At 41.4% G+C, this 23463-nt stretch overlaps 1 protein-coding gene across 5 annotated transcripts; it reads left to right on the top strand.

Moving 5' to 3' along the window:
* Positions 1–363: 363 nt before the first annotated feature.
* Positions 364–19408, top strand: RHEX (regulator of hemoglobinization and erythroid cell expansion). Of its 5 annotated transcripts, none has more exons than XM_079107329.1 (7): positions 364–435; positions 5418–5497; positions 14958–15060; positions 15297–15397; positions 16485–16604; positions 18057–18118; positions 18671–19408. In XM_079107329.1, exons 3-7 carry the CDS (start codon positions 15050–15052, stop codon positions 18854–18856), a joined length of 480 nt encoding a protein of 159 aa, XP_078963455.1. In that variant the 5' UTR covers positions 364–435; positions 5418–5497; positions 14958–15049; the 3' UTR covers positions 18857–19408. The 5 variants fall into 5 exon arrangements, with proteins under 5 accessions (XP_078963455.1, XP_078963454.1, XP_078963453.1 ...); XM_079107328.1 differs by lacking the exon at positions 364–435 and adding an exon at positions 3204–3348; XM_079107327.1 differs by lacking the exons at positions 364–435; positions 5418–5497 and adding an exon at positions 11936–12341.
* The last annotated feature ends 4055 nt before the right edge of the window (positions 19409–23463 follow it).

The raw sequence follows: 23463 nt of genomic DNA, 5'->3' as shown, positions 1-23463 counted from the left end.
GACCCTAATAACCCGCAGATTGGAATGAACACACCCATGGGTTTAACACTGTATCATTACTGAAAATGAGGATTCGTTGCAATTTGGGCTGCAGTGAAACAGATCCGCTCAAATGCTGCTAGCTGTGCCATGAAACGGACTCTCGGAAAGCAGAAGTTCAATGTGAGGCAAGAGCCGTTCCTTTAACTCATGTTATGCTTACCCTCAGGAGATAATCTAAAGTAAGCCAACAAAGCAAAACCAGACAAACGAACAACAAAAAACAAACCCTTGTCCACATAGACAAAGTATCCATTACAGTGTCAAAGGTTAGAGTTTTCTCAATGAAGTATTAGGAAGTCACTGACAGTGTCTGGGCCTAGAGAGACCCTGAGGATGGAGGGAGCCTGGCTTGAAGAGAGAGAAGACACCAGTGGCAGGGCCACAGCTGGAAAGGTAGGTGGCTGTCAGAGAGTGGCAACCCTTATAGACCTTTGCTGGGGACCAAACCCAAGGTTTTGCACATATAGACAAGGACTGTGCCACTTAGCTATATATCCCCAGGAGCCACTAAAAATTTTTGAGCAGAGTGATATAACTAGACTGGTGGACTTGAAAAGCTCATTTGCTACAATGCACAAAATGATTTGGTAAGCTAGTCTTTAAAATACAAATATGTAGACAAGGTATGATAGAAACATCGATTAGAGAGATTGGATTGGTGAGTAGATTTTTCCCCCTTTCCAAAATTTCCCTAATCCAACTGACACATCAAACTCCCTCTGGGGAAAAAAAAATTGATTCTCCTGCAGAGAGTAGCTTTGTTCTCCCACCAATGCTGGAGACATTATGCAAGGGGATAAAATGCTTGGGAGGGGGACTGTCTTGCTAAAGGGGAGCTGGCGGGAGATGGGGTGGGAGATGAGAGTCTTATCCACCTCCATCTCAGCTGCTTCTCCACGAGCTGATGAACCCAAAAATAGCTTCCTGTTGATGTTGCAGATATCATAACTTCATTTATCATCATTCTGATCTCCCCTCACGTCCTACCCATGGGGCTGGCATCTGCCAGCTCAAAGTGCAGCCATGTCACACAGGGCTCGGCAGGTGGGACTCTGGATGAGGACCTCCTACCCGAGAGTTCTCTGGGCAGGAACAGGAGGTGGTTTTGTGAACTATTCACTTTCTCATCTTGGGTCAGTGTTTGCATGCGGTTAGGGAGTGTGTGAGCTGTATGCACACGCCATGCACATGTAACAGGACAATTTTATTCACACTCATTGATCCATGCCACAAACATTTGCTGAGCACCTACTAGCTATAGGCCGAATCATGGGGACTGGAATACAGTCCAATACTGCAATATTGCTGTGTAGAGTCTGGTCATGGATGATGCATAACATACAAAGTCATGGAACTTTAGAACAGAAAGGATGCTGGAATTGACTGAATCAAAACTCCTTGTAGAGGCTGGGTGTAGCTCAATGGTAGACCATGTGTTTAGCATATGTGAGACCCTGAGTTCTATCCCCAGCACCAAAAAAAAAAAAAAAAAAAAGGAAGGAAGAAGAAAGAAACAAATGAAAATTCTGTAATTACACATAAGGAAATGTCCAGAGACTCCTCAGATCTCTAGATCATTGAAGCTCAATCAAGTGGACTTTCTACTAAACTCCTACCTAATGTTCCCTACCAGACACTGTGAGTGTGTGTGCCAAAGTGTACCTCTTAAACCAAGGTATCACCATTTCTGACAAATTGTCAACCTGTCCCATACCAGTCCCCTATCAAGTGAGTCCCCTATCAAAATCTCACATGGAGGACCCGAAGTGTGTGGTGTTAAAGGTCTTCACCAATAATGACACAGCATTGCGAGCTTCAGGCAGCATCCTGGAGTGTGTTTCTGGCTAGGGCTGCGGCTGTTTCTACACTGCATTTCCATAAACAGTAATAGAAATAGCAAGTCAAGAATCGTGACTTCATTTCCTCAGGTTTGTTGTAGCTCACGTTAATTAAATGCTAAGTCCATGGCTCAGTCTGGAGCAGGGAGAAGTGAATGTGGGGGGCCTAGTTAAGAATCCTTCCTGACAGCTGCCAGTGTCCTTGAACATTCCTGAAACCCCCAATGATAAAGGGCCACATGTTCTTAACAGAAACCACGTGAAGGAAAAAAACTGCAGCTACAGACAAGATTTCACAGAGCAGGGACAATCAACACCTCATAAAGCACTGAGAACTTGTCCCAAGGGGTATCTTTCTCGCCAGCATTGAGAGAATAAAAATGCTCATAGCTACCATTTTTGTTTACCAGAAAGTTCCCCAGGCTAAGGTACCTCACTACTTATTTATATTATTTTACCTTAATCAACCTTATGAGAATTTTTTAATTAGATATTTATTATTAACCCAATTTTTAGATTAAAACTCAGGATCAGAAAGGTTAAGTAACTTTTCCCATGTCTCCCAGCTACTAAGAGATGGAGCCAGGATTCAAATTTGAATATATTGAACTTGAAGGCCATTATTCTGTACCGGTCAACTTGTTCTGGACAGGGGTGACATTGCACAGGCCCATAAAGTTCTCCTTTCTTTTTTTTCATGTCTAGGTCATTTTATCAGCCTCTCATTCCTCTTTACTCCCAAGTGTAGATCCTGGGGTTTTAGCCTGAGATCCCCATGGAGCCTAAAACTGACCTTCTTCCCTTCCTGATACTGTCACACACACTGTCAAGGACAGTTTAGGTTCATCACATTTGATGATTACAGGCAAAGAATTTGTCCTGGAAAAATTATCCTCATCCATTGCCCTACATCCCATGTACACTCTCCCACGTGACTGTCATTCAAGTACAGGTTCAGAGATGACCTATTCTGGAAGGGATCTTTGCTAATAGCTGGAGCCCTGTTTCTTCATGCTGCAGAGGAAGAACATGAGTCCCTGGGTGGGCAGTGAGTCGTGAGCTCTCGAAGCAAGTTGGTGCCGGAGCTGCCACTGAATCCATGCCTCTCGACTCCAGCTGCAGCGTCCTCTCCACTCTACCAGCCTGTGGGCATATTTGCAGTATTTAAATGCGTGCAAACATGAGAGAGAGACTACTAATCTCCCCCATCGACACAAACCACACCAGGGAGCGGAGAGCAGGGCCAAAAAGGACAGGAGGGGTTGTCTGCTCCTCGCCTGCTGCACCCACTGAGCTAGATTGCAATCTTCCTAGCAGCAGGGCCCCCTCCCTTGTTGGAAATGATGAAACATTTGTAACTGACTTTCAGTGACTGAGAAGGTTCTGGGTGGGGCTATGTGGGAGGACGTTCCCATCAGGACCTTGGGGACACATAGACTGGGATCAGAACGTGCCTGTGGCCACAGAGGTAAGTACGGTCTAGGTTGGTAGAATTTCAGATTAATTTGCAGGGTATGTGTTTGTCTGTGAACGTGTCCAAGTGTCACTCTGGATGCTCCCTTTTGATGTTGGGATTCCAGGGTGTGGAATTTAATTTGCAGTTGTCATGGAGTGACCCTAAGTTTCGGTACTTTGCACTTCATGGACATAAATCTCTTGTTCCTGAGACCTGAGATCTGTTTGCATTAGCAGCAGCAATAGGGCTCCAGCTAAGGTGTATGGATTTTGGATGCAGGAAAAAAAAAACTGGTTTTGAATCCCTAAACTCTCATGAGTCTTGGTTTTCTCATCTGCAAAATGAGTATAAGAAAACTCACCTACAAGGATTCAGACACATACACTTAGTGCCAGTACAACACTCCCTCAGCAGTAACTATTACTTTTTCTTTTGAAGTCAACTGGGACCCAGATCCCAGAGAAAATCTCTTCATAGGAGTGTTTTCCTTGAAATTTGCTCTGAGCTGCAAAGGACTAGTTATATGGGAGGAAAAAGGGGCCAGCCTGGGAGTCTAAACATGTAATTAATGGAAGTCAGAAAATGTGTGCTGTCAAAGAACAAGCCACCAAACATCTGGGCAAGGTAAAACCAATGATGACAGGAAGCAGTAATGGCTGACCCTGAAACAGAGCTTACTGCATGCCGAGCGCTGTGCTAAAGGCTTCATTTAATCCTCACAACCAAAGCAGGCAGGTGCTTTTCTTTACAGGTGAGGAAACTGAGGCACCAAGGCATTTAGTGACTTGACTGAATCAGTAAGAGAAAACTCTTCTGAGGACCTGAGCAAAGAAGAGCGTCCTGAAAACAGGCCCTTCTCCCTCATCTCCCCCACCTGGGAGGGACTCGGGCTCCACAGTGTTGGGCAGTATGGAATCAGGTGACAGCCAAGGCTTGTTAACTGGCTGACCCTGCTTTTTGTGCTGTGTGTATCGACCTCATGGTGCGAGATTTGTCAATCGTACCCAGTACAATTCCCTGAATAGAATCGACTACATAATTGGTGGGACCACCATGCAAAATGAAAGTCTGGGGTCCCTTGCTCAAAAATTATTAAGGATTTAAGGATGAGAACACGAAAACATTAAGGTAATCACAGGACCCTTGTGAGCACAGAGTCAGACTAGACTGCAAGCCCATGAAGTCAGCCCTGGCCCTGTGTACTGCTGACACTGAGGCAGGAAAATTGCTGGAACATTCTATGACCTCATGTAACCCTCTTGACAGTTCTGGTAGGGGGACATTTGACTTCCCAATTAAAAAAAGAGAAAACTGAGGCTCATGGCCAGTGAGTGTCCCCCTTCCCAAGGTTATTACATAAAATTTGTCCAATTGCAATGTGTAAAGCGTGTTACAAAATGCCCCCCTTCTTCCCCCAGTGCCACTCAGAACTGTTAGGAATTGTGAGGTGTGAAGCAAGGACAAGACATAGTCTCAACCACCAGAGCTCACAAACCAAGCATAATCTGTAGAAGGTGCCTCATTTCCCTGAAATTAGTTGGCTTTTCTCTATATAGTTGGCCAATGTGTGAAAAGGAAAAGAATTCACTTAGCTAGTTCCAGGTGAACCTGGAGATTCGTGGGAACAGGCAAAATGAACCCGTGAATGCTATTCAAATCATTTGCACTTCTTTGTGTTCTCGCTGTTTTAGCCTTGGAACCAAGTTGCTTTCAGCTCAAGAAACTTCCTGCAAAAAATGCTTTCTTTGCACTTACTGTGCTTGCACCTGGAAATAAGTGTGACTGGAGTTGGGGCTTAGCTCGTAGGGACTCAAAGTTTCTTTCTGGTTAATCTGAGTCTCACCCTTTAGGTCTATTTTATTATTTTTTTATTCATTCTAATTATATGTGACACATAATGCCTTTCTTTAGGTCCATTTTAGACTCATGGAATTCTAGAAAAACAAATTATCAGTACCGATCCATTTAACCTACCCCACCCCACATTTTAGAGACAGGGAAACTGAAGCTACGTGCCTAAGATAACGGATTTAGAACATTACTGAGTCAGCTGTCCATCTAGTTCTCATTTCCTGTTCCAGATGACACCTAACTACCTGGGGTAAGACCCCTGATGGGTGACCAGAGCTAAAGAGAAGATTTCTCTGACACCAGGACAAAGGTAATCCCCTAACCCTCCACCATACCCTTCCCCAGGGTAGTTGGCAGACTCTATTCCTTCCTACCCTCAGCCAGGTCTTTCCACCTCTCTGCCCCCTGGTGAGTGGACATGGTGACAGTTACAATGGCAGGGCTTGTTTGGGACTAGGGGCTTCCCAGGACCCCACGATTTCATACAGTGGACTTCTTACACCCTACACCTGAAAGTCATGAATACTTAGTGTTTTTTATAGAACTCTATGGAAATGTGTGCATTTATAAGGCTAAGCCAGTTGGGGTTGAGCATGTTGTGGTCTGAGGATCAGTTTCTGTGGAGCACCTGTATATGCCAGGCACTCGGCTCAACATTTTACATCCTGCACACAGTGTGGCCAAGGGTCTGCCCCAAGTCACCTTGGGGACTAGAACTTGTTTTGTTTTGTGTTTTGTTTTTAATGGGGAAAACAATATTAGCTTTCTCATAAAGTTATAAATAAAATAAAAATAAAATAATTCATATGAAATGCTTTTTCATGATGCCGGCACATACAGAGTAGACACACGAAATGTATGTGTTTAAAAAAAACAAGGACCATCCCCATTTTACAGAAGTAACCCTGAGGCTAGAGAGATAAAGCAACTCACAGCTGGAAAGGGCAGATTTGAAATCAGTCTATGGGATTGTTAAATTCCTGCTCCTTATTGCTTCCCTACTTACTTGGGTGGTTTCTTTGCAATGTACTCAGATTTATCTGTATTATTATTTTTTTTGCATGAGGTCAAATTTAAATCAAACTTGTGGGAAACACCAGTTCCACTAAAACTGTGTGGTACTTCCAGGATTGGCAGACCTCCTTTGCTCCATGAATTGCCAGATTCCCTCTATCCATCCATCCATCCATCCATCCATCCATCCATCCATCCATCCATCCATCCATCCATCCATTGCCTGTTCTCAGATAATTCCCTCAGTGACTCTTCCCTGAACGTCCTATCTCATAGGTATCTCTTTTTCCTCTGAAGTGCTACGTCTGATTGACAGCGTTCCTTCTGACAACTCATTCTTCTTTACCTATGACATTTCTTTTGCTTTTTCACATATTAATGTCTCAATTTTCCAAACAAACTGAGCTCTTAAAAGCACAGGCATGTTCTCTCTTACTTCATGCTATCAGAGTAATTCACCCAGGGCTGTGTACACAGACCACTCAAATGCTGAATTGATATAATGCAGACATTTAGTCGATTGCTTCAATGTTCTATTAACATAGATTAAATTGATGTAGATAGATTTGATATCTTGCTAATTTAAGACACTCAGAAAACCTGGGCTTTTTTCAATGTCTTAAAACTTGTTTTGAGGGTTGAGGTGTGGCTCAATGATAGAATGCACGCCTAACACTCACAAGGTCCTGGGTTTGATCCCCAACACCACAACAACTACAAACTGGTTTAAGTTTAGTTAATGACAATGTACTATATTACTGAAAATTGTTACGACTGTAAATATTAAACGTTTTTGGCACAAATAAAAGAAAGTGAAATAATGTATACGTTAATTAGCTAGATTTAGCCATTCCCCAATGTAGATATATTTCAAAACAAGATGCAGTGTGCAATAAGAATATGCAATTCTTATCAATTACAAAAATTAAGTTAGGGGCTAGGGTATAATTCTGTGGTAGAGTGAGAATGTTCAACATACATAGAGCCCTGGGTTCAATCTCTAGCACCAAAACAAAACAAAACAGACAAATAAATAAACAAACAATGCAGGTTAATTACTGAAAATTTTGAAAAAGACAGTAAGTGAAATGATTGAAAAGATGCTATAAACAACCCCAAAACCCAGTTTTGTTAACATTCAACACTTTCTTCCGGTCTCCCTTTATGAGCAGAGTACATTTAAATGACATCACTGATTTATTTTCCAAAATTTTATATCTGTGAATAAATGTATATTCAATATATAAAATTACTGTTAATGAACTACTGTTAATATACAGGATTACATAAATCGAGTGGGTTATTACTGAACAAGTGTGATAACAAGAGAAGTTTAATGACCCAGAATTTTCTCCTTACAAAATTTCCATCTTTTTATGTTTACTTTTATGCAAGTATGAGAGTATTGTGTGTTGATAAAGGCAACTGTATTCTACCTTTTTACAGATGAATCTTTTCTCTAGATGAATTTCTTCTAAATGTCATTTTTAAAGGCTGTTAATATTCCATTCAATACCTTAACCATAATTTATTTAATTTTTGTTTTTTATTTAGATCATTTTACACTTTTAAAATTTAGATAGTTTGTTTTTAAATAATTGACTCTATATGGAGCTTTATTTTTCTCAGTAACAGCTTTGGTCCTGATCTAGATCATTTGTGAATTTTCTGTTCCACATTCTTCACCAGTATATCATTTGAGGACTTTGGCATTTTTCTTAAAATAAATGAAAGAAATGGAAACTTTAAAATTATGGTTTGCAACCTGTATTCCAGTTTTTTTTGTCTGTTTACCTTTTATTTTAATATAAAAATGTTAATATTTTAGCATCAAATCTATTTTTCACTTATTCCTTTGTGATTTCTTCCATTGCATATCACCTAAGAAAGTTATCTCTCATCTGGGGATTTAATAAATATTATTAAATATATGAATATCCGTTTCTATTTCCATCTTGTTTTAATGGCCCAATTTAAAAATATTTACCTCCTTAATCCCTTTGGAATTTATTTATTATCTCATGCCTGGATCTAAGTTGTTTTCTTTTTTTTTTTTTTTATAAGTAGCTAATCCATTGTCCTGTGGGTCACATTTGTTAAATATGCTTTCCTTTCTTCCACTCGTTCTGTGAAACACTGTCGTGAAATATTTATTGTACACACTAGCATATTTTTCAAGTCTATACTACACCTAAAAAGTGCTAGTCAGGAACCCACCTGTGACTGTTTCTTTCCAAACAGGTTTCAGCTCTTCTCAATTATTATATTTTCCCAGATGAACTTCAGAATACTCTCAAGTTACAAAAAGAAAAAAAAAAAAAAGAAAAACCTCTCACTGTAATTTTGATTAGAATTATATGGAGCCAATAAGTTAATTTCAAAACTGATTTTTGAACAGTTCTAACGTCAATGTTTTTCTATTAGTTTAAGTCTTTCGTGTCTCTCAGTAAATTTTTATTATATTCTTCAGATTCATTTTCTATAATTAAGACTAATTTTAGGTATTTCCTTTGTGATGATTGCTAAATATCATAGTATTTTTTTATCCATTCTGTTTTCTGTCCATTACTAGAACAATGGAGAGAACAGCTCATAATTTTAGAGTATTGATCACAGTCATAGACTTTATTGAGCAGTATCAGTAATTCTACCAGTTTTACAAAGAATTCTTTTGAAATTTCTATTTTTCAAAGAGGGATGGATATGATTTCTCCTTGCCCTAAATTGCACTTCAGTTTATTGACTCAGGTTCCAACACCAGCCTTCCTGAGCACAAAATCTCATTACTCCTTTTTACACCTCCAGTCCCTTAGTTTTATCATCTGTTAATTGGAAATAATAATAGTACCTGCCTCCTGGGTGGTGTGAGGTTTAGATGAGTCAATATATATTAATTGTCCGCCATTTAGAACATACCCAATAAATAATCAATGTCCGCATTATTATTAGAAGTTGGAGGAGACTCCATCTTCCAGGAATTAGAACTTCTAGGGCTCTTCTGTTACATCAGACATTCTTATTCTCAAATAACTGCTGAAATATTTTACCATTTGGTAAGATACTGATTGATGGTGCAGGATAGATAGACTATATTTAAGTAAGAAACAATTCCCATACTTTTATTAACTTAATCAGAAATGAACTTTAGATTTTATTAAATGCTAGTTGGTTCTTTAATGAGATCATCATCTTAAAAATTTGGTCAATTGATATCATATTTGTATTATATAAATGGAATGGTTAAGATGAGGCCTTTGGGTCAGATGGTCTTTAAAACATGATTCTTCCAGCTGGGCACCGTGGCAAATTGCTCAGCCTTTCTAAGCCTTAGTTTCTTTGTCTATGAAAGGGTAGTAATGTGAATTCTTATAGATTAAGAAGATTGAAGCACATGATAAATACTCAATGTTAGTTTTCATTACTGTAACAATTGATTTCCTAGATGTGTCTGGGCTAACCTCGTGATATGCCCATATATTTACCTCTGTATAAGTGAGATAAACTTGGAGGTTTTTCTGGGTCCTGTCTAGCTCACATTCTGTACAAATTATGTGTTCCTTAAAATTTTGAAGTAATTCATTTGTAAAACCATCTAGACGCAAATTTGGGGGAATAATTCTAAAATTTTTTTTATTTTTAAATAATAACTGATTTGGTTCCCAGCATGGCAAAAAAGGAAAGAAAGAAGAGAGAAAGAAGGAAAATAATAATAGATGGCATTTATTTTATGATTATTACCAAAAATAACCCAAAAGCTATAATAAATATTTTATAGATCTTATTATCCTTAGAAATAGGTATCATTTATATTTTCTGATCCTGAGATTAGTTGTCACTGTTCCCATTTTATGTATAAGAAGACTGAGGTTTTGAGAGTTTAAATCACTAGGCTGGTACAGAGAACAAGCTAGGACATGAACCCTAGCAGTCTAGCTCTGGGATCTCTGCCTTTGGTAGCTGGATACCATGCTGCTGCCAAACTTTATTCTTATTGTTTTGGTCTGTTTAATTTTTCTGTGCTTTATGGAATCAATTTTATAATTTATATTTTCTAGGAAATCACTGATTTTTTTTTTTTTTTTGCGATTTCTAAGTCAGTCTTAGTGCTCTCACAATTTTTTCTCTCTTCTGTTTCTGTGGTCATATTCTGTATGTCACTAATTTATTTGTGTTTCCTCCTTTTCTTGGTTATTTTGAAACTGTGTATTAAATTGGGGGAGAGAAGTCTAGTAACATGGGAGAAGGTGGATAAATAAGGAACAGAAATAATGCTTTTGTTTTTCTTTTTAAATCTTCTATTTCCATCCAATGTGACTTCTTTTTACCTTCCCCCATCCAGCCTTTAAAGAACGTAATACTTGCCAGGTATATTGGCACATGCCTATAAACCCAGTGGCTCAGGAGGCTGAGATAGGAGGATTGGAAGTTCAAGGACAGCCTCAGCAACTTATCAAGGTCCTAAGCAACTCAGTGAGACCCTGTCTCTAAATAAAATACAAAAAAGGGGGATGGGTGTGGGTTGAGATGTTGCCTAGTGGTTAAGCACCACTGGGGTCAAGACCTGGTATTAAAACAAACAAAAACCACAATACTTCAGGCTAGAAAGAGATTGAGAAGTACTTTGCTAAGCTCTTTACCTGTACAAGGACACACGGTTAGCAAATAACAGAGTCAGGAAAAGTCAGGTGACCCTCTCCCTGTCTTCTTCTCTTTCCATTATGCCACAGTTAATTTTAGTTTAGTTTAGTTTTGTTTTGCTTTGTTTTTGTTTGGTTTTTGTAGTACTGGGGATTGAACCCAGACCTTGTGCACATGAGGCAAGCACTTTACCAACTGAGCTGTATTTCCAGTCCCCACAGTTAATTTTAAAGACAATAAATTAATGAAGACAATCTTTAAAGCTACTTAATTTTTAAAAGATTAATAGAGCCAGACTAACAGTATTGATTGTGTTTCCTTTAGTTCATTTGATTTTCATAAAATTTTCTAGTGTGACCTCATTTTAAATTGTTCTTCCTAGAATGAATCTATTCAAAGAAAACCAAGTGTCAGGCTGAGAGGGCGTCTTTTTACCCCATCTCTGATTTGACACTAGCCCCGTTAGGGACGTCCTTAGGAAAAGGCTTCCTGAGTGAAAGAGGGGAACTTAATTAAAATGGAATTCAGCCTTACATCCCTGTGTGAAACAAACAGCAAATGCTCTTAGCACCCTGATGCAGTGTGGTTGTGAGCACAACATTAGTGTGTGTCTGGGTGTCAAAATTCAGCAGAGTGAAAGAGGGCAGAACAGTCACTACCTCAATGATGGAACAGAGCAGACGGAAACCTTCGCATATTCCAGGTACACGATGTAATTACTTTATCCTGCTCATTTGGGGTGTGTGTGTGTGTGTGTGTGTGTGTGTGTGTGTTTTATGAACAGACTGCCTGATCAGCAATCTGTAATTAGGCCTCAGGGAACAACCTGTGGTTTGGGGTCATTAGCCACTTAAATAATGACATCTGTCATCATCTTCATACCTCATCCTGTCCTAGATCTTGTTTCCAAACTACACTAAAAATAAAAAAAAGAAGTCTAAGTTTAACCTAAAATAAAACCAACACAATTTTTAACAGCTCTAGTCTCCATCATGGTAGAGTGTTTTATTTATTTATTTATTTATTTATTTATTTATTTATTTATTTATTTATTTTACCAGGGATTGAACTCAGGGACACTCAACCACTGATCCCCAGCCCCATTTTGTATCTTATTTAGAGACGGGGTCTCACTGAGTTGCTTAGCACCTCACTTTTGCTAAGGCCGGCTTTGAACTCACAGTCCTCCTGCCTCAGCCTCCTGATCCGCTGAGATTACAGGCTGGCTAGAGTGTTTTAGAGTCGCTGAATACCTAAAAATAATTATTGAGCATTTCCCATGTGCCCGGTATCTATATAAAGTTCTTTACAAATAGCATAAATCACTGAGCCTATGCAAAAACTCTGTGAAATAAATACTACTATTCTTCCCATTTTACAGATACAAAACCAAGGCACTAGGGAGTTCCATCATTCACATGTAGAGGGGGACAGAACTGTAATCCTCGCTGAGGTCTCTTTGACATCTGTGCTGTCTGCTGCTCTCATTCAACGTAGCAGCTGTGTATGCCTTGGTTGGTAATGTACTCTTAAAATACGGTAATGGTGGAAGGAAGGTTAGGCAATTGTAGTTTGGTATAAAGAACCAAAATAAGACAATGGGACATTTATCCAGTGTAGTGATTTTCTACCTGGAGAAAAAATTTCTTATTTCAAAGTACATTTAATAATGTGTGGGGTCACTTTGGTAGTTACATCGATGGACTTCCGGGATGTTCCATGTCCTGCCATATGTAAAATAGTGCAAGACAAGAAGGTCTTTTCTAGCCTCAAATGTCAGATAGCACTAAGAAGCACCGGTGGTGTGGAACGTGAGGTTGGCATGCCATACTTGCAGGTTGGGCGACTATGGATTCAGTCTCTACAAATAGAAAATATTAAAAAAAGAAATAGTGTCTCTACTGAACATACACACACTTTTTTCTTGTCATTAGCCCCTAAACATTACAGTATAACAACTGTTTACATAGCATTGACATTGTATTAGGTATCATAAGCAATCTAGAGATGATTTAAAGTATACAGGAGGATGGGTTATGTGCAAATATTATGACATTTTATATAGAGACCTTGAACATTCTTAGACTTTGGCATTTCGAGGGGGTACTAGAACCAATCCCCCAAGGACACTGAGGGACAACTGTAATTTAAAGTGACGCTATAAACCCCAGGGATGGCAGGGCTTACATACCTTCAGGGATCAGTCAGGAATTAAGGACAACCTGTTCCATTGTACAGTATCCAAACTCAAAAATCAAGTCAGTGCCCAGTTTGATCAGTGGGTCCCCTGTTATAGCCCTTTTTTTCTGACCTGTAAATACATTTGTAATATATTAAGTGAGGGAACACTTACCAATCTATATGATCCCGTATTTTTAAAAGATTGTATATGTATTTGTACATATTTTCTCCTACACGTACAAAGTATGTGTAGGGGAAAATGTATAGAAAAAATTTGGAAGGCTATGGAATAAGTTTTGGGATGATTTTGTAAAATGCTTTTTTCATGAATATCTTCAATACTTTGACTAAAACTATCCATTAGTTGTGTAATTTTTCATAAATTAAATAGGAGAAGCACTTAAAAAACGACAAGCATTAAGTACGCTATGGGAGCACAGCCCTGTGACCCACTGGCTGTCCCCTTTGCTGGGCTCCTGCCTCCTAATACCTCCTCTTACCATGGGCAGAGTGCACTGAGGTCAGGTATCCTACAGGAACAATGGAAAAGCCCTGAGGATACCCAGGTGACCGTGTGGTGCTTCCTGGCACTGTAGTGGTGTGTGCTGGGACCCATATAGAAGGATTCCATCATTGCAGTAAGGAGACTTCTCCCACTTAGGACATTCTCCCTCCCCAAGCCCCACCTCACATACTGAATCAGAAGAAAATGAAGAACTCCTGTCTAGATCCTGACTCCATGTTCGTAAATCACACTAAATAGAATTCTTTGGGAGTGACGATGTTAGGGGCTCTTTGCTCATTTAAGTAAAAAGCAAATGGTAGACAGGGTCTTTGGGGAGAAGTGTCTAGGATTGATTATGTCAGATCATGAGCAAATAGGATGGATAAACGGGGCACATGTTGCTCATCTTTTGACCTCCCCCGCAAAAAAGGGCATTTCCCAAGGATCAGCTGGTTGTCGTGTGAAAGGTGTCAGGGAGATGGTGTTATTTTCTCTGGAGACTTCCAGCTGGCCAGGACTTATAAGGCCCAGGAAAGGCAATGATGGCAAAACCTGAAGCCCCCACCTATATATTTCCTTCTCTCTCTGGACTCCCAGGGCCGGTTCTGATCCTTAGAAGCCCAGGGTGAGGACTTCGAACAAAAGCTCAGTCTTCTTTCATTGCCCTTTGCACTTGGAAACCCTGACAGAGAAAATAACCATTAATGACATTCAAAAACCTTTTAAGGTTTAGGGTCTGAAGCAAGAAGGGTGGGTGAGTGCATGCTCCCACCTCAGAGATCAGTAAGTAACATTTCAAAGGCTTTAAAATGATTTTTCCTTTGCTTATAGAAAACTCCACATTCAACAATAAGTGGATGGAATTCATCTACTGGTGTTTTAAAACAAATGTATTTGTGAGGGTGTAACAGCATCCACAGTCCTAAAGTCAACACTGAAGCTGCGTGGTGTGTGAACATGTAAGCTTGTTTGGTGTACATGCCTGGGTGTACATGCAGTTAAGACCTGAACTTCTTTGAAGACTCTATACCAGTGTTCTTTGCTCAAGAAGAACCCCCTTTGCTTCTGGTTAAGGCTCTACAGAAGCGGAGCACAATAATTAGATGTAAGCTTTGGACACAGAGTTCAAAGTTAGGTCTGATCACTTTCCAGGCCTTTGACCTTAGACGTCACCCATCTTTCTGAGTCTCTTTTGCTTGCATTAAAAGAAGGGTAATTAAACTTCTCTCATAGTATTGCTATCCAAAATAGGGAAGATGGAGGGTGTACTGAGGGTGACTGGCTATCAGGTACCAACATGCCTATTTTGCATATTCAAAACCTGAAATCTGGGGAGAGGAAGGCAAATGGCCCAACCAACCAAGTTTACCTGAAAAGGAAATTGGCATAGAGCCCAAGAGTCCTGATCAGCTTCCTTACCCCACCCCCACAGATCTCCAGGAGCAGTTCCCCCCAGATCTCTTCCTGCTCGCCCTGGAGTTTGAGCCCCACGTACACCAGCGGCAGCCCAGTCGGAAGTTCATCATGCTGACAGAGTGAGTGAGCCCAAGAAGAACGGAGCAGGGTTTCCACCAGGCTCACTGGTGTAGCTGGCCACCGGCATGCATACCCTTCCTGGCTACCGCAGCCATATTGTCCAGAGAGGCAAAAGGATCTTCCCTGAAGCCCACAGCAATGCCTGCTATCTGCTTCCATCTGGGGAAGGGCTGCCTTCGGCAACTGTGTTAACATCGCTGCCACCTCTGACTTGCACCCTTCTCTTTTCCAACAGAGAGATGAAGCTGTGGCATGGTTTAGTGATTGCTGTGTTGTCCCTCCTCCTCCAGATCTGTCTCCTCATAGCCCTCAATTACCTGCTCAGCAGGAACATAGGTAACTGGCTCCGCATTCCTGCCCCTCCCAGTCACCCTAGGAGACTCCTCCTAATCCTGTAGAGGATGAGACCCCTTGGGAGCTATCACTTGAAAACCTACCTGAGGACCCAATGATCAGATCCCCAGCACCATGCACCCTCAACCATCCTGCATCTGGCAATCCCCATTCTGATCTCACCTTTTACCCAACCTGTTTCTCACTGGGAATGACGGCCCAGGCTCCTTCCACTCCTGGACCCTCTGTCTGGAGACCAGCTTCTGCATACTTAGGCAGGAGGGCTCATTTGACCTGAGCCTAATGGGTTTAGGCTCATCATGCCAAAAGACTGAATGTGAAAAATGGCCTTGAATTGCAACAGAAGGAAAGATAATTAGACTGAAACATGAGTTTAAATTCTTGAAATGATCTACAGAAGAAGGTAGTGAAGCTCTGTCGTGAGAAAGCTTTACTACTAGGAAATATAATGGTGCTTTGGCTAAGACAGGCTATGGGCAGGATGATATTCTGAGGATTTTTCCAGTAAAGGAAGTCTAAGCTCCTCCATTCAATCTCTGTTTGTTTGCTCATTCATCCATGTGACAGATATTTATTGAGCATCTCAGGCACTGTCTAAGCCCAGGCTAGAGGACACCTAACAAATTATAAATTCCTGTCCTCTGGAATTTCTGCTTCATGGGACAGCAAAGAAGATAAACAACACACACATAAGTTAGGTAATGATAAATCCTGGGGAGGAAGCAAGGCAAGGAAGTAGCAACTGAGAGGGGGCCAGCATCCCTAAAGTGCTGGCATTTGAGTATAAACTTTCAGGAAGTGAGGAGTGAGCCACCCCTGCAAAGGCTAGAGGCAGAAGCATGCCGGACACATTCTGGCAGTAGGCTTGCAGGGGAAGGGCCACAGAGTCCGGGGCAGGGGCTTCTCTGAGTGAGCCACTGCAGGGTTTGAAGTACGGCAGAGCTGAGATTTGAAGAAGGGATCCTGGAATGGTCTGCCCTGTGAAGGGGAGGTTTCCGAAGGTGCTTAATTCAAGAGATGTTCCTAACCCAGGTTACTTTTGCTTTTGACCTTGCCCTCTCCCCTCCAGCCCATCAGAGTGAACGGATACTGAAAGAAGCCAGGCTCCAGGCCCCGGAGCCCAACCCTGCTCGCCATCAAGTCCCTTTGAACAAAGAGACTTGGACAGAGTCTGCTCTCCATTATAGGCGTGAGTAAGAGGCAGGGGAGAACTTGTCCTGAATGAAGCTCTGTCTAGGCACCCAGGAGCCTCCCTGCAGCAACCCACGTTCGTCCCTGTCAATCCAGAAACTAAAATCATGAACTTGTAGCCTGAGGATCCCTCACACCGACCCAGAGCAGGCCTCACCAGCCTGCCTTTTCCAGAAAGATGCCCATCCTACCATAAGAGAAAGACCCCATGGGGTTCATGTGGGTCCGAGTCTAGTGGTGTGTGAATGAGTGATTACAGGGGCCTAGTGGCTGGCTCCTTTCTTTCTAATTCTATGGCCTCTTCTGCTGAGCCAGCAAATGGTAGTGCTAAGATTTTAACTGCCTCTGCCTGCCTTCAGCCACGGTGGCCACTGGGCATCGTACCATCTTGCCAGTTCATTGGCTGTTTCTTGAAGCTGACTCCTTCATAGTCCCCACAGGGACCCTGGACTGAGACTGCCTGGGTATGGGCATTTTTGAATGAACATGACAGTTCCTTCACTAGACCCAGGAACACTCTTGGTTTTGTGCCCAGGTCTTATTTTTTTTCTTTCTCCTTCTCCTTTTCTCCCCTAGTGCTGCGGATGGAACCCAGGGCCTTGCACATGCACCTGCTGGGCAAGCGCTCTACCACTAAGCTCCACCTTGGCCTCACCCTCTGGTTTTCTATCTCAAGGGTCAAGAGATCCAATAGGTCACTGTCCACCCACACAGTGAACACTGCTGCTTCAGCAGCCAGACATCTCCCCAAGGTGCCCACTCACCGGGTTACACTTTTCCCATTGGTTTATCTCTTGATTGGTTTGAGTTTTGCTCTGTCCTTCTGATCTTATCTTTTCGGTTAAGATAAAGGAAGGCCTTGGGAACCAGAAGGGGCCACTCAGGCCTTCAGAGTTTCAGAAGAATGGAGGAAGCGCTGGCCTTACCCTGACCCCAGAGCTTCCCTTGAACCTGGTCAGAATCAGACTCTTTGGCCAGCAGGGACCTCAGCAATCACTGCTCAGCCCTCTGGCTTTGCAGAGGACAAAAATCAGGGCACAGAAGAGATACAACCTGTCTAGAGCTGGTGACAGCTTTGGACTAGAACCTGTGCCTGGAACTGGGCCATGCTGTCTGGATACAACCCTGTTGGTTTCTTTTCCTGGCAGACAGTCCTGCTAGGCATGGGCAAGCCTAGAGTGTTTTTATTAGTTCTAGATGGAGCTGAGGGAGCAGTCGTGCCTGGACTCTCGGAGAAGATGCTGCCTATGGTTGGCTTCTCCCGCACCACCCTTTCCCTGTCCTGTTTCCCCTTCTTTCTCCTTTGAGGCTCTGCTTCCCCTCTCCCCACTCCTCTTTGCCTTGCTGATTCGGCCTCTGCTTTTGTCTCAGTCTCCCTTCCATTATTGCTATCCTCTCTTAATACTCTAAGACTTTCTTTGGAAGAGGAACCATTTCCATTTCTCCCCAGGTGACAGCAACACATCCTCAGATAGCTCCGTCAGCTCTGCCATCTTGCCTTCCACCTTCCAGGTAATGAAATTCCTAGTGATAGGCACTCTTCCCTATGTAACCTAGGGTCCCTGTAACACTGAGAGCTCAGGCCACCCAAAACCCAAATTGTGGAGGCGGGAGCGAGAAAGAAGGATTGGGTGGGCCCTTGTAGCATCCCTGAGTGAGGGTGCCAGGCTTCCACCCACAGCCCCATATTAGCATAGATCCATCAAATGAAGGGGGTCTGAGCAGACCATAAAAGTGAAAGTGCTAATAGGAACCCCTTCTTCCCACACCCCAGTCATTGAGCTGCTGAGTCCTGGCCTCACTTGAATCCAGTCTCTGCATCTTCCCTTCCCACCCATTGCCTCCCACTTTCTCATCCTTAAGCCATTCCCTGAAGACAGGCAGAACACTGTCACTGGCAATCTCCCTCATTACCCTGACCCTGCTCTCGGATAGCTACTGGGATCCGGGTCCTTTCCTACCAAGCCTTGAGCAGCCTCTTTGGGTTCAAGTTCCATCCAGGGTCTGACCTCCTCTAAACAGGGTAGAAATCTTGACCCCTGTGTTTTGGTTATCTTCCCACAGGCCATCAAGGATGTGAGTTACACCCCAGTGGTCTTTTCAGCCCCTGAATCTGTCCTGGACTATGAGAACATAAAGGAAGCCACAGATTATGTCAATGTCACTCCAGAAAACCACAAACCCAATTTCTGGACTCCTGTAAATGCTGCTTTCTCTGAGCCAGTGGAATACACTCAAGTGGCTGTGTGAATTCTAGATTGTTTAATAGGGTGAGATTCTCTATGTATTCTTGCATTCATTTGGTAGCAGAATTCCTTTCATTAAAAATAAGGCAGCTGGGTGTGGTAGCTCACACCTGTAATCCCAGTGGCTTGGGAGGCTGAGGCAGAAGGACGCCAAGTCAAAGCCAGTCTCAGCAACTTAGCAAGGCCCTAAGCAACTTAGCAAGAACCTGTCTCAAAATAAAAAATAAACAGGACTGGGGATGGGGCTCAGTGGTTAAGAGCCCCTGGGTTCAATACCCAGTACCAAAATATAAACAAGGCAGAGTTGGGGGAAATAGGACTATGCAAGAAAGATCTAGATCAGATATTAGGAATATCTTCCAGGTAAAGTATGGAAACAGAGGAGTTCATTAGTAACAAAAGTGGTGAGGTCTTTTAAATAGGTTTTAATCAGCTGTAATGAAATTCTGCTTGGCAATCTTATGGTTAAATGATTTCTCTTTGAGCTCTTTAATTATTCACAATAAACAACTTCCTAAAAGTTTTAAATAAAACTACAACCAACAGTTCCTCTTTTCATCTTGCCTAGCCCTGCACATTGTTTCTTTTAACATTAATGTATTTTGCTGAGTAATCTTGCTTCCCCCTCAAAATTTCATATAATTCATTTAGAAATCCTATTGTCAATCAACTTGTGAATTTGCTCCTTTTTTTTCAAATAAGCAAAAGATAACAAATGGAATCCTAGTCAATGCCAATTGGATCATCATTGGATATTCCAAGGAAAATCTTCCAGAAGATTTAATCCAATCAAAGTCAATATCCATTTCTTTTGACCAATTAGAAATAAGAAGATACTTTCTTGATCCGATTAAAAATAGCTATCTGAAGTCAGCTGATAATATGATGTTTAACTGTCGGGTCATAGACATAGTCCCATTAAGTCAGGAACGGAGTAAGACTATCCACAAACCTGCTATTTATTTAACATTGCTCTAGAAGTTCTAATCAGCACAACAAAATAGTTAACAAGCTGGGCACAGTGACCCACATCTGCAGCCCCAGCTGTTTGGGAGGCTGAGGTAGGATCCTGAGTCTATGAATTTGAGACCCCCACCCAAAACAGACAACAGATAAGAGCTATTACTACTGCAAAGGAGGACAAATTTGCCATTGTTTGTAGATCTCCTAGTCCTCGAAAACCACAGGGACTTCAATGCTTTACAATTGATTATGTTCAGTAATCCGTGGCTAAATAAATATGCATTTTCCACAACAGTTAATTGAGAGGTGAAATGGGAAACTTGTTTATGCTGGGTGTAGTGTCACATGCCTTTAATCCCAGATTCTCAGGAGGCTGAGGTAGGAGGATCACAAATTCCAGGCCGGCCTGGGCAAGTTAGTGGGACCTGTCTCAAAATAAAAAAGAAAAGAGTGGGGATGTGGATCAGTGATAGAGTGCCCCTGGGTTCAATCCCCGATACCACTGAGGGAAAAAAAATGTTCACTCACAATAGCTACAAAACAAACAAAAAACCAACAACTGAAACCCCTGGAACACTCCTAGCCAAATCCAAACCCCGCTCAGTGGTGCACAGTTCCTAGAGAAGACCAGTCTGTTAGCTGTACTCCATCTGCAGACTGTGAATGCCCTTCCTAGCTCTGGTGCTAGGAAGCACTATCCATCTACAACTACAAAAAAATTTTTTTAAAGAAAGAAAAAATAGAAATAACACTCTGCTTCTTGCTGATGTCTTTTAAAAGAAAAATAAAAAATCATCAAATTTGTGCTGAAGAGATTCAGGTAAGTTATAGGGTACCCAAAAGAGATTGTACAGGGACAGGGACACTACCAAGGACATACCAAGACAGGGGATATCTGGGCTACCAGGCAAGCTTGCTCTCTGCAGAACCCTGGAACAGGAAGTCAAGAGGAAATACAAATCAAAAGAAGACTTGAAATTGCTAGATTAAGTTACCAGAGAGCAACTTGGGAGATTGATTCTGGTCGCCAAAGTACCTATTATGCCTCTATTACAAAGGCATTTGCTGGAGATATTGCAAATCAATTAGCCACTGATGCTGGGCAGATTTTTTTTGAGGCTATGGATTTAAAAAAGAATATCCTATAGAAAAACTAATAAGGAATGCCAAGATCTATCAGATTTATGAAGGTACTGCACAAATTCATAGGCTTATTATAGCTCATGAACATGTATAAAAATTAAAAGAGACTACTGTAGAAACATGGTTAATCATTGAATAATTAGAATATGATCCACTCTTCATGCATCAGAAAAGAGAAGGGACTTTAAAATTTATCCAGTGAAAATAAATATAAGTATTCTTATATAAATCTACACCATTGACTCAAATGTTAGTTTGCACTTTTGTTTAACAACTCTAATTTCCCTTTTTTCAAATAGATTTGATTTCATTAAAATTATGTGTTATCAGCTGTGTGTGGTGGTGCCCACCTATAATCCAAGCTACCTGGAAGGCTGAGGCAAGAGGATCACAAGTTTTAGGCAACCCTGGGCAACTTAGTGATTTAAATTAAAGATTTAAATTTTTAAAAAAATTTTAAAGGGTTGGGGATGTAGGTTGACTTGACTTACCTCGCACATGTGAGGCCCTGGGTTCAGTCCCCCGTACTGTGGGTAAAATATGTTGTCCTTTTGTATTACTGTACTTGAACTATATTAGCCTAGAAAATTACATTTATCATTTTGATTCCTTAAAGAAGCAGAAGTATCTGGGAATTTTATTATTTTTCAGTGATATAAAAAATGGGCTTATTATAAATTCAAATATGCCAAAATTTACATTGAGAAAACGTTGTAGGTTTTGGATAACATCAAACAACCTGTCAGCAACTTTGTAGATGTGATATTATTGTATTAAGAGTTTACAATTTGAAATGTACTTGCTTTCAGTTCTGAACAGTAATAATCAAAATTTTGATACTTGTATTTGCCCATTGTACAACTATGAGAAATTTCTTGAAGATCTTTTAATTTTAATGCTGACCTCATGTTTCACTCACCTTATCTAAGTCAATAAAACTTGCCCTAAATTATTTTTATATGACTCTGTTGGCCTCTAGTAACCTTTTGCCTATTGTATACAATCTTATTCATATACATGCATTTTGAAAGAGAACTTAAATAAAATGATCTGTTCAGTGCTAAAAAAAAGACTTGATAATCTGGAATCATCAGGGTGGGGTTAAGGCATCATGGCCTAGTTGGGGCAGGCAAGAAAGAGCCGGAAAATGTGCACAAAATAGCATGGAACAAAGCTGAATCAACACAGCCATGAAACCAGAGCCTGTCAGTATCACACAGATCTGGGGAAAGGAATGACTGGGTGGACTTAATCAGAGAAACCACCCCAGAGAGAGGCGATTTCTGACCTCAGTTTAGAAAGAAGGGTGGAAAGTCAATCGAAAGGAGAAGAGGCAGAAGCAAGACCTGCCCCAGTGCAGGCTCTCTGCAGGTTCTTGAGGGACTGACCTGAGCTGAACCTCACAGGGAAACACCTGCCTGGGCTCAGAGTGTGGCGGGAGGCTCAGGGGCAGGACGTGGACGTCAGGGAGACCAGACACCAGAGGCTGTAGAGAGGCTCAGATGGTCTGGCTAAGGTCCCTAATGAAGTCTGCTTCAAAAGCATGACACCACAGCACGCCTATCATGGAGCTTAACCTCAGCACCCATCCTGCTTGCCTATCAGGTATGAGAATTCTTGGAGAGTGCTGTTTAAAAATCAAGTTCAAAGTACGACTCCACCAAATGACTTCCAGAGTTTTGAACTCCATAATGTAAGTGATGTCTCAGTTGCTTTGATAAGTAACAAGGAAGGCCGATTTCACCACCCAAGGAGTTTCAACTAGTAAAATGATGGGGGCTAGCTAATAATTTAAACTACAGTAGTTCCCCCTTATCTTTGAGGGACACTTCCAAGACCCCTAGTGGATGACTAAAACCTTGAATAGTATGGGACCCTGTATTTACTATGTTTTTTCCTGCATATTAACTAAGCACAATAAGAAATCAACAATTACTAATAAAATTGAACAATTGTAACGAATATGGTTTTTCTCTCATGTATGTGATACGTGACAATCTGATAATCAGGACAACTTCTAAGTGATTAACGTGTGGGTAGTTTATATGGCACAGACCTGCAGGACCAAGATGATTCATGTTGCAGGGAGAAAAGAACCAAATGGTGTGAGATTTCATGACATGCCTCAGGATGGCATGTGACTTAAAACTTTTGAATTGTTTCTTTTTGGAATTTTCCATTTAATATTTCCAGACTATAGTTGACCTCGGGTAACTGAAATGCCGAAATTGAAACTGTGAATACAGGAGGACTACTGTAATTAATCCTTGAAATTACCACCAGCCACACTGCTAGCAAGAAAGTAGCTTTTGTGATGCTCCTGTAAGCTTAGAGGGTCATCTGCCTAAACCTGTACCAATAGTGTCTGCATAAGTGATCACCCTTTGAAGAGCATAGTTTCCAGTTCAAAGGAAGTCACATTCTCCCATGCTCCATGTCATTAATACCTCCAGAAAATAGTTATGCTGTTCCACTCCTGGTTCCTCCATGAGTGAGGAACCCAGA

This window comes from Sciurus vulgaris (genome assembly GCF_902686455.1).
Source record: "Sciurus vulgaris genome assembly, chromosome: 12".
NCBI classification, from domain to species: Eukaryota; Metazoa; Chordata; class Mammalia; order Rodentia; family Sciuridae; genus Sciurus; species Sciurus vulgaris.
Note: the sequence above shows the minus strand (reverse complement) of the source record. Positions and strands in the feature narration are given on the sequence as shown.

Excerpts from the sequence above, each read along its gene's own strand:
- RHEX (XM_079107326.1), top strand. The coding sequence starts at position 12,173 with ATGCAAAAACTCTGTGAAATAAATACTACTATTCTTCCCATTTTACAG. Across the intron at positions 12,354-14,957 it reads TAGCAGCTGTGTATGCCTTG|ATCTCCAGGAGCAGTTCCCC; the intron begins GTTGGTAATGTA and ends CCACCCCCACAG. Across the intron at positions 18,119-18,670 it reads TCTTGCCTTCCACCTTCCAG|GCCATCAAGGATGTGAGTTA; the intron begins GTAATGAAATTC and ends ATCTTCCCACAG.